We start from the raw sequence: 11,723 nt of genomic DNA, 5'->3' as shown, positions 1-11,723 counted from the left end.
GAAGAAGGGACCGGCTGGGGGGGGGGGGTTAGCCTAGGCGGCTGGGGGTTGTTGCTGCGGCGACGGGCGTCGAAGAAAAACCGAGTGATCTCAATTTGGGGCCAAAGCAAAGGAAGGATATCAAGCATGTTCAGGCTAGATCGAAGAGCAAAAAGGGAAAAGGGATTACCGGCAGTCGACGGAGAGGCAGATCCTGGCCACGGCTGCTCGATCCGGTGGACAAGCGGCAGCGGTAGCAGTGCTCGGAACCGAGAGGATGGAACTCAGAATAGGGGAAGGCCGCGAGAGGAATCCGGATGGCACTCGGTCGGAAAGACACGCCGGTCACTCGGGAGGTAAGAACAGAGGAAGGAGAGGGAGGAGAGGGAGGAAAGGGAGGAGAGGAAGAGGATTCGGAGGTGGTCCTAGGGAAAAATGGGGGTTTTTTATCACCCCCTTGTAACGGCTCTCCGCCGCGTGAATCGCGGCGGCCGAGCAAAATCCGGCCGGGATTGGCCGTGGATTGACTAGAGGGGGGGTGATGCGGGTACCCGCGGCGCCCTTGCCCCGTTTGTCCCCGGAGGAGCCCCCAGCCGACTTCAGCCCGTATCTCACAACCTTAATAACAATTAATAGTTTCATTTCATATACACAACCATCCGTTGCCACAGAATCACTTCAGCAAAGTCCATGATGCAACATCAAGAGTAACTCAACTATGCTCAAACCATAACAAAAATCTTTAAGAATTGATTAAAAGAAATGCTGGAAAAGCAATTTTTACTCGTTTTTTTTAGTTTTATTTTTGCAGTATCTATAATTCATTAGAATAAAAAATAAACATGGAGAGCCATTAAAGAAAGAGTGGTATCTTCCTGGCTTACACAAGATGGAAGTGAGAAGAAAAGACCAATTGGAGAAATGTCAGGGGAAGAGAAAATTATTCTAATCTTGAAACATCCTAATCTAAGCTTTGTGCGAGCAGAACAAATGGGAAAGTGTTGAGATAAAATTATTTACAGATCCCTGTGTATAATAAAAATTACTCAATCTCTAATTCATATGCCTCGTATAAAGTTGGAAAGGCCTGCCATCTTTACCATATACAGTAATATGCGGAGGCAAAGTTACCTAAAATTCATGGTTGATATAATAGAGACACAATTTGTATTATTCTTTTAATTCAAAGAAAAACAGGGGAATATAGGTAGCATTTTTTATTTTTTTTGATACAATGGTGGCTCACATGTGATGGATGTGAATGCGGCCAACAAAATCAGAAAGCAAAATGCTATATAAAGACATAGAAAGCATCTTTGGAGAGACAAATTGTACTATGATTCTACTGGTTGTATTTACACACAATACAGCTGAGTTACAAGTTCATCGGTAATACCGAAGAAAAACAAAAGAAATATCATGCTTCAAAATATGTAATATCTTCCTCAAGCCTTCGTCAACCAGCAAAGCCTTATATCCTGGATGAACCCAATGGACGCTCTTGATGTCTCCCTTCCATGGACCAGGGTCCATCGTGGACCTACGGCGAAATCATCCTAGGTAGATTCATTTCACAAAAGATGAAATTATTAGGTGAATCAATTTCTCCTTAGGTCCATGGTGGATCTGGTCCACCTAATAATTTTTCCTGGTAAAAAGGTGCTATCATATGTTGTATCACTTACTTTGTTCAAATTATGTTGTTCCATCATGATATCTACTGGAACATATTGTATCCTTCGCGTCCATCCACCATTAGATCATTCATTGCTTACTTTGTGATCTGTGCACATAGATGAATGATGGAGTTAGGATCACTTCGAGATCCATGCAGTGGGTGATCCAATGGTGGAAGGTAAATCCTTCTTTTCAAAGGATACCACCGCGATCCTTAGGAGCTATAGGACACAATAAAATCACATTGGATAACTCTGGCAGTAAATCATCCTCTCATGTTCTTCAAGCTATTTGGTCATAGAAACTTACAATTATTAGAATGCATTCCTGATGAGGATCATGTGTGACATTTAGTCCCATTATGAAATAAATGATAGGAGGGAGAAGGATTAAAATGGAGTCCCCATCTCCTCAAAAAATTCCTCTATTATCCTTTTTTTGATTTCTTTATTTTCCTCCTCTTAAAATATTGCATTCCACCAGTTTGCAAGCCCAAAAACAAAGATGAATATGACCAAATGTAAGAACAACCTCGGAAGTTCTAGAGGAACTTTTAATTGTACACAGGTTGATTCAATAGTTCAAACTTCAAACCAAATCCAGATGTCGCCAATTTCTAGGCAATCCTTATCAGCAATTCATTAACCATCAATGCTATCAGAAACTCAAGAAACGACATTGAGTGCGAAGGTGGAGGTCTGGTATGGGGCCAGCATGTTAGGGACACATCATCAATCAGAGCTTGAGACCCTGAACATCACACCATTCAATGCGAACTAAGGATAGCATTGGTTATTCCCCTACCAAAATCAACATGACCAATGGCCACAACGTTGATGAGAACTTGTTCATGCTAATATGTTATTATATAGGTTTGTGAGGGTGTATATTTAGTCCTACAATAGTTATTTATTGAATAATCTTAGATACTTTTATAGGGCTAGAGAAACCAATAATAACTTTCAGATAGTTTTTTTGGATGAGGACTTAGTTGTCACAAATGGTATCAGAGCGGACCTGGCCTATAGTCTATATGGACTGTAGCATGGATTCATAGAAACTAATCACAAGTTGATCGTAGTACTTATGATTAGACTTAAATAGATTTGAACTCTTAGCCTAGCGAGAGCGCTATGGCTTAAATGAGGGGAGTATGTGAAGACCTATGTGGGCATATGTTTAGTCCCACATTAGCTATGCACTAGGTAGATTTTAGGTACTTGTACAGGGCCATGAACTTAAATAATATCTTCTGGCCAGCTTTTTTGGATGAGATCATAAATTGTTACAGTTATGGCTGGAAGTGACTGATAAAAGATGAAGGCAAGAGTAGCCATTCTGGAACAAGAAAAGAAGTAATTATAACATCAAAGATTAGTTGAAGAAATTGCCTGGGAAAAATAAAATCAAACAATTTGAGTTTGAAGTCGATAATGTCAAACCTTGGCAGAATGTTCCCATAACAATCATCAAAATGGCATGTGATATATACCAAGAAAACTAATACTGGCCAAAGCAAATTGAAGCTTCTGATTCTCTGATTGAATATAAATATGTAATTCAACTAGATCAATTGGATCAACTAGAGTGAATTTTGTGAGTTCTGCAAACATATGCATCCTGCCAAATATTTAAGCTCACAACAGAGGTAACATGCACCCTTCCTTATCATGATAACACAGGAAGTCGTGCCCTTCCTAGGGATGCGTAGGCACAATTACTTCTGGAATTATGAGCTTCATCAATTCCAAGGTAGCTAGCTGGTCTTCCAAATTTCTCCCACCGAGGCTACTCAGGCCTATCTCACAGCCGTTTTTTTTAAGCACCAAGCAGAAAAAGAAAAAAAGTTATATAGGAGATTCATCTTTGATAACAAGTAAAATTAAATAATTTAAAATTGGAAAGACAACCATGCCCTTTCAGTAGAGGAAAATGCCACTGAACACAATGCATGGGGAATCAAGGTTGTCATAAAATATTCCTTGCATTGAATATGTCTTACCTACATTTCCTAGTTGTGAGGTGGATCATGTCACATCTTATCAGGCTATAAGTATAGGGAGGAAGGAGACGGGGCGAAGGAATCCTAACTCTCCTTCCTAATCTTTTTAATGGCTAGCCCAGGAAAAGATGTACCACCATTCCATAAGAACCTCCTGCAGAGTGATGCCCTTCAGAAAGTCTGTCATTTTTCCTCCTTTTCTTGTCCCTGAAGAGAACTTTCTGTTCATTTGGAATCTCTTTTTCCTTCTAATTAACTAGCTGTTTCCTTCTTGGCAGTACATCTTAGAAACAAGTGTTCACCCACGGGAGCATGAACAGCTCAAGGGATTGAGAGAGGTGACTCTGAAACACATGTGGCAAGTACTAACTCTTTTAAACACTGCCAAATGTTATTGGCCTATTACCAGCTTAGTTCAAACACAGTAGCATTTGCTGGACGTGATGATAGTTGTTAAATTGTAAACGTTAAAGTGGCTACGTGCGTCGTTGCGAATGCCATGCATATAAAAATAGTTCCATTTACTAGTGGAAAAGCAACAAAGATATAATTATTTTCGTAGAAAAAAAATGAATGGTTCTTTTTATATGGCTGAGGAGAGGATGCCTGTGGTGGGGATTGTGGTTGTGGCTCGTTTGGTTTGGGTTTCATGCGGAGGTAGTGTTTTATATGGCTGGTTCTTATCAGATAAAATCCGGTTAGCTTACTTAAAGCAGGTTAAGGCTGTCCTACCTCTTGGTCCCGGCTGCTCTTAGGGGGATTCACTGCTACCTGCCTCACAGGTTGAGGCCTTATCTCGTTTTTTCCCTCTCTTCTTTTTGGCTTCCTCTTCTGTTATCATTTCATCAACTTATTTAATGGTGGACATCCCTTCACTCTTTTGCTCCCAAAAAAATGGGACATCTTCCTTGTGAGCCAAGAAACATTTCCGCAGCCTTGCCAATAGTTTATGAACACAACAGGAGATCATTCTCTCTCTCTCTTTTTTTTTTTTAGTACAAAGATCATTCTCTTTTAATGGTGGTGTCCTTTTCTCCACTTTTAGATATCAGAAACATGTTCTTTTCCTATTATGTTATATAGATCTGATATTGCTGTTAAATTCTTACAATATCTAAGTACATCGTGTCAAAGTAAGATAAGGGTTCTCCGCTCATCACACTAGTGTCTAACTATGATCCTCAATATTTGAACACTGGACCTTTGTCATAGCATTAAGTGATAATCTCTGCTTCCTCAACTAATTTAGCTACCCAAATCCATATAGACTTTAATTAATCATGGGCAACAAATGCTTAAGAGCCCAACTTTTGATCTATGTTGATTTTAATCTCACATGAGATGAGATGATTATACTTGGTTCTTAACACCTTATTTCAATTTCTTGATGTAATAGGGGTTTAATGAGCTTACCTCCGGAAGAAGGCCAGCTTCTCTCTATGCTTCTAAAGCTCATGAATGCAAAGAAGACAATAGAGATTGGGGTGTTCACAGGTTATTCGCTCCTTGCGACAGCATTGGCATTACCAAAGGATGGCAAGGTGTGCTTCAACCCTTTATTCTTTCCTTGACATTCTATTTCTTATCTACATTATCACAATGCTTTTGTTGCCCAGCTAAGCAGCCTAAGAAGGGGGTGAATTGGGCTTTTTGAAAACTTAAAAGTAACGCAATGGAATAAAAGTTTGATAGGATGATACTAATTTAAGCACCTAACTAATAAGTAAATATGCAGAAAATTAATGTAAACAGATCAAGCAACACAAACACATAAAATTTATAATAGTTCGGTGCCAACTCTGCACCTACGTCCACTCTCCAAGACACCCTTTTTAAAAAAAATTACTATGATCTTTCCGGAACTATAGTCCGATTGTTTTACATAGTCTCACAATCAACCTAGTTGATTTTTATAAAAAATCAATAAAACCATATCGAGCCCATCTGCAGGCTCAACAACCGATTGTTTTTTTCGGGCTTACAATCAACCTAGTTGATTTTTATAGAGAATCAACCAAAATCTCGGCCGAGCCTATCTCAGACTCAACACAATCCAATTCAAGATTTGGATAAACCTTTTTCTAAGTTTCAGTTCTTGAAACTTGTTATAATAGAATATAGAATGAATAAAGTGTAAGCACAATAAAGTACAACTCCTGAACAATAAATTCAAAGTAATAAGTGGAGCTTGACTCGATTCGATTGGCTTTGATTGATCTTGAATGCACTCTACCAACTCTCAGTTATGGAAGATGTGATCTTTTAACTCTTAGTAAATGCTCTTAGATTTTTTCTTTGAAGCTCTCTTTTCTCATTCTTTTTGTCTATATTTTTTTTTCTTCAAGTTGTTGCTTTCTCTTGGTGTTTCCAAGTATTTGTACCATTTGAAAGTGGTTGGAACACTCTTCTAGCCGTTAGATAGATTAAAAGAGCCATTATGAGATAAAAATAATCTTTTTGATTTATAGAAAACTACCCGTTACTGTTGTTAAGTGCAGAGGGATCGACTCGATATTTTCAGGGGTCAACTCGTGATCTCCAAGAGTCGACTCGATATCTTCAGGGGTCATTTTGAACTTATTGTTGCTTCTGCCATGCTCTCTTTCTTCAATGACCACTGTGCGGTTGGCTTTCTCAGTTCAAGGGTCGACTTGTCTGATGACAAAGGTCGAATTAATAATTTTGAGGGTCAACGGACTAAGTTTTATAGCTTTCTATCTTTTTACTGTGGCTATTCTAGGGATCTACTCGCTTGTTTCTAGGGTCAACTCTTATTTGACTAGAGTCGGCTCATATTTTTTATGGGTTGGCTCGCCAAAGCAATGAAACTTTTAACTCTCTGTCTTTTCTTTGCGGCTATTCAGGAGTTGACTCGTTTGTCTCTTAGGTCGATTGTTGTTAGACAGGAGTCGGCTCGTATTCTTTATAGGTCGACTTACCAATATATTGAATTCCACATTTTTCTTATTGTCTTTTGAGATTGTTCTGGGTTGACTCGCTATCTGCTAGAGTTGGTTCATGAAAGCATATCATCTAGAGACAGTGTGCCCGGGTCAACTTATTGCAAACTTAGGGTTGACTCTTGAGATAGATCAGAACGAAATTTTTTGTATTTGCATGTGAGCTTCCAAGGATCGTTTTACGATCTTTTAGAGTTATATTTATTGATGTAAAGCTTCAGATAGATGATCTTCATTAAAGAGTTACTAAAGACTTTTTTCTTGATTTTCTAAAATCAATCAAGCATACTCAAGGCAATAGATTAGTCAGGTTTTTATCCAATTGTTTTGCATCATCAACATCAACCCTTTAGGGTCAAAAGCTTTAGTCTTGTCACTTCTTTGTGTTTAGTAACTTTTATTGACTATCTAATGGAAAGAAAAGCATTATATATTAAATATATTTTTCATTTGTTTTGGCATTTGATAGCTTGTTCATAAAGTTTGTACCTCTGAAAACTTTGCAAAAGATATTTGCCCAAAGTCACAGCATGGAATGACAAAAAACAAGGTTTAATGTTAGTTTTAACCATCAATATTTTTGAAATGTTTGAGGTATAAAAATATGCTTAATTATGTATCCTTCTTGTTCATGCTTTTCTTGTAGATAATGGCAATTGACATTGACAAGTCCTGCTACAAGATAGGACTACCATTTATTCAAAAAGCAGGAGTCGAAAACAAGATTAATTTCATTGAGTCAGAAGCAATCCCTATTCTTGATAAAATTATTCAGGAGGTGAGCTTTCATTGTGTCTCAAAAATAACTAAATATGGCAACCTTTTTGGTGCACAATAAGTTCTTTTATATTTAAAAAGTATCTTGAGAATACGTGTGTCAAATGTTACTTATTTTTGAAAAAGGCTTGACATAGACCAAGCTACATAGATGCCCTCTATAAAGGCATTGTATGATTGGAGGACAAAAATTCATAATTGATTACATATAGTCACATAATATTTGACATTGAACAAGGGTGAGGATGTTTGTATTAATGGTGGAGCTAGGTTATGATGATATAAATTAATATAATTATCAAATTTATTAGATTATGTTTTAGATTGCTCATGAGGAGTGAACTATGAAACAAATCTATCTGTCTCATTTGTATAACAAGATATGTAAGTTCTTGTTGGAAGCAATATTCCTGTACAATGTAGATTCTGATAGTAATTATATAGTTTACTTATTAAATAGTATAAAACTATTTTATGCTCCAATATTAGACCTCTTATCTAGAGGACCTTGCTAATTAGAAATTTACTTTATGTTTAAATATACAAATGATAGTTCAAAGGATAGATTCCATTTAATTAAAGCCTGGATTAAAAGTGCACTAAACCATGTTCAATACCACCAATATAAAAAGTAAAACAACTTAAAAATTATCATTCATTTAGCCTCTCTTCTTATATGCTTTTATCTGTTAAAATATGTTTTTATGTTCTATTGGCGAGCAAAATCTACTACTTTAATGAATGATATTTGACCAATAGAACTTCAGTTTAACTAATGTATATAAGGAGAATTTACAATATTGGTTGTGACTGTGTAACTTCATGGATGAGCTTGCAGGAGAGGGAAGAAGACTCCTTTGATTTTGCATTTGTGGATGCTGACAAGTTAAATTATGAAGAATATCACGAACGTTTGCTAAAACTTGTTAAGGTTGGTGGAGTTATTGCATATGATAATACTCTTTGGTTTGGTACTGTGGCTGCTCCGGTGGATCCTTCCCTTCCTGAAATGGTTATTGAAATAAGAAATTTCTTGATGAATTTTAATGATCTCTTGGCTGCTGATTCTCGAATTGAAATATCACAAGTTTGTATTGGTGATGGACTCACCATCTGCAGGCATATTATTTGATGAGGTAGTTCATGTTTGATCCACAGAGGCAAGGCACTAAAGTCTTTTGCTATCGCTCATGTTAAGAATCTTCACTATCTAAGTGAATCGAATAAATTTTCTACCAGCTTGAAAGTGTATTTTCTTATTTTTGGGGCAAAAACATATCATTCTATTCAGAGGCATTTTGTCTAAAATTTCTATTTTCAATTTTACAAAATCATCTAATTTTTTTTTTTTGCATGATTATGCCAAATTGATTTTGAGTGGATAAAAAAGATGCCCTTAGATATTATCTCACTACCATCATTAAATTAAATTAAAGATAACTTAAGAGAAAAGAAAGATAGGGAGGAAGAGAACCACTCATAATCCTCTTCTTTCTCACCATCTACCACTTAGGTTGCAAATTGGTCGGGTTGACCCGTGACCCGACCCAACCCAACCCATTTTGGAGGATATGCGGGCTAGGTCGGGTTCTAAAATTTGACCCGTTCTATTTTCGAGTCGGATTTGGGTTTACTAAATTCAAACCCGACCCGACCTGAACAACCCGTATATAAAATATTAAAATATTTTTATAAATAATAACTTTTCAGAGTGTGCTAGTTTCAACCTGTAATGTAATAAATGCTAATTCCAACCTATAATGTAATAAAGTTTATGGTTACCGTTTATTACACATAATATAATAAATGCATAGCTGGGCAAGTATAGGGGCATTCAAGACCTATTTGTTACCATTTATTACTATTTTTTCTGAGTATCCTGTTCGATCCTGCTGGAAGATTTTTTCGCTATGGCAATCCTTCTCCCCTCTTCTCTATTTCTAACCTTCTTCCAACTCCCCACCTAGGGAGAAGAGAAGCTGAGAGCAAGAGAAAAATAGAGCTGGCGTCGCCTCTTCTGCCAACTCTCCTCTCTGCTCTTCCTCTATCGCTTCCCCCTCGCCGGCGCCGCTGACATCCCCCTGGGCTCCATTCTCACCCCCTCCAACTCCTCCTCCTGGACCTTTGAGAAGTGGACCTTCTCCCTTGGCTTTGTCTCCCTCTTCCTCGCAGTCATCACCTTCTCCGCTACCATCTGCATCTGGATCGCCATCGGCACCGTCGGCGTCGACCGCGCCCCCACCGCGGTTGACTCTGTGCCTCACTCCAGCTCCACTCTGACGATGACCTCCACCTAACTAATGGCTCTGGCTCCGTCGTCTAGCAGTCCAACACCTCCTGCAAAAGCATCGCAACCACTTTCCTCAGCAAGACTGGCAACCTTATCCTCAAGAACGATGGCAGCTCCGCCGTCTGATAAAGCTTTGACAACCCTACAGACACCATCGTCCAGACTCAAAATTTTACCGTTAAATAAATAAATGTTGTTGAGTGCTCGTTTAGAAGGAGAGGAGTGGGAGAGAGAAGCGATAGAATAGACATTGGGTCCAAAATAAGTGCTAAATGGATCCGACCCAACCTGAATGATCCGTTGGGTTTGCTGTGGATCCAACTTAACCCGACCCAATTTTCTATCGGGTCGAGTCTGGGTCCAAAATTAGGACCCGGGCAAGAAACCGGATCGGGTCGGGGTCACTCAGGACCTAGTCTGACCCGACCCATTTGCACCCCTATCTACCACCACCCACACCACAACCAATCTCTACCACTATCCACTTCCATCGATGATATTCACCACTGCCCACCACTATTAACAAAACCCCAATGTCACCCATAACCACCAAGTATTCCCACCATCGTCACCAACATCGATAACCCTCAACTCGATCTACCACCATCGACGATCTTCACCACCACTTGTTGCCACCTACCACTATCTCCACCACTTACCATCTCCATCACCACCCATCATTACTCACTATTAGTCCACCATCATAGATGATCGTCATAACCATGTACTATGGCTAGCAATATTCACCATCACCCACTATAGTTAATGAGCTTCACCATCTCACACCAACGCTTATAATCTCCACCATTAGGTATCGTTATCCATGATTTTCACCACACACCACCACCCTAACAATTTATAGTACTTCCTACTACCGCTCACTAGAAAATAGAATGGCTTGGCTTGTCGATCTTTTTCTCTCTTATCATCCACCACTATCATGATCCATTGCCACCTACTAACATTAGCAATTTTTATCACCAATCAGTGGAAAAGAAACCACACTAGCCCTATAATTCTCTTTTTGTTAGTCCCTCCAAATTACCAAATTTTCGAGAAGAGGTGAGAATCAACAAAGGGGATCAATTACATTCTTTTAGAGAGAATGATTCAACAAAGTCTTTGAAAAAGAATCAATGAAAACTATGAACTCATTCTTCTATATTCCAAGCAAAGTCAAGCTAACAAAGTTGTTGTGTAGTTAGAAAAGTAACAATTCTTTTATATATAATAGTCACTCGACAAAGGAAAAGAAGCCCACAAATAAAAAATGAGAGGAATAGATTCTACGAATACTATCCCTCTACTACTATAGTTGGTGCTACTTTAGTCGTCGCGAACACCATTCACCAAAAAAGGAATAGAAGTCCACAATCCTTTTTCTCTCTTTCTCTCCTTCAATGGGAAATCACCATCTTGTAGCAACACTACAATACCGATTGTCATTCTTATTTAAAGCCAGCCTCCCCATGATGTGACTTTGATTTCAGTTTCATTTTTGTAATCACCATCATTCATCAAACAAGAATGAAAAAGATATGAGAACCATGATGTCTTCCCTTACTCATTTCCTTTCTTCCTTCTACAATTTTAAGGTTATCGCCACACTAGAAGAAGGCAGGATAATATCAATAATTACCATAGTTACCCTTACTGGAGGAAAGGAGGAGTTTATGTGACTACAACATTCTCATTTTTATATACCTTCTTGACATTTTATCCTTGAAAAAGAAAAGGAGATAAACAATATCATGCACACATTTATAATGTTCAATGCCATATTGAGATTACTTGATGCATAGGTCTAAGATGAGTAATGCACTATCAAAGACTGATACGCATATAAATAATAAGCAATATCCACTTTCAAACAAGTAATATACAAGACCTAGAGACCCATGATCTTAGGATGTATTGCATATATTAAAGTCTTTGCATATTATAGATGTGTGTATCAGTTGGTTGATATGTATGAATTGTTCATCTTAGATATACGCAACAAATTATCTTGATATGTGCATAAACTGTTATAAATGCA

At 38.1% G+C, this 11,723-nt stretch overlaps 1 protein-coding gene across 2 annotated transcripts; it reads left to right on the top strand.

The window, feature by feature from the left end:
- Positions 1-3,736: 3,736 nt before the first annotated feature.
- On the top strand, positions 3,737-8,665 carry LOC103722553 (norbelladine 4'-O-methyltransferase-like). 2 transcript variants are annotated; one of them, XM_088710024.2, is made up of 5 exons: positions 3,737-3,836; positions 3,937-4,016; positions 5,055-5,199; positions 7,265-7,396; positions 8,234-8,665. In XM_088710024.2, exons 1-5 carry the CDS (start codon positions 3,768-3,770, stop codon positions 8,525-8,527), a joined length of 720 nt encoding a protein of 239 aa, XP_088566150.2. In that variant the 5' UTR covers positions 3,737-3,767; the 3' UTR covers positions 8,528-8,665. The 2 variants fall into 2 exon arrangements, with proteins under 2 accessions (XP_088566150.2, XP_089783129.1); XM_089927003.1 differs by lacking the exon at positions 7,265-7,396.
- The last annotated feature ends 3,058 nt before the right edge of the window (positions 8,666-11,723 follow it).

This window comes from Phoenix dactylifera, chromosome 13, assembly GCF_051530095.1.
Source record: "Phoenix dactylifera cultivar Ajwa chromosome 13, Ajwa_hap1_PhDact_Kaust_v1.1, whole genome shotgun sequence".
NCBI lineage: Eukaryota > Viridiplantae > Streptophyta > Magnoliopsida > Arecales > Arecaceae > Phoenix > Phoenix dactylifera.
Note: the sequence above shows the minus strand (reverse complement) of the source record. Positions and strands in the feature narration are given on the sequence as shown.

What these genes read in the sequence shown, in the direction of transcription:
- LOC103722553 (XM_088710024.2), top strand. Translation starts at nt 3,768, where the DNA reads ATGGCTAGCCCAGGAAAAGATGTACCACCATTCCATAAGAACCTCCTG. An exon ending in GTGACTCTGAAACACATGTG is followed by an intron (nt 4,017 to 5,054) that starts GCAAGTACTAAC and finishes TTGATGTAATAG; the next exon opens with GGGTTTAATGAGCTTACCTC. An exon ending in TTGATAAAATTATTCAGGAG is followed by an intron (nt 7,397 to 8,233) that starts GTGAGCTTTCAT and finishes ATGAGCTTGCAG; the next exon opens with GAGAGGGAAGAAGACTCCTT.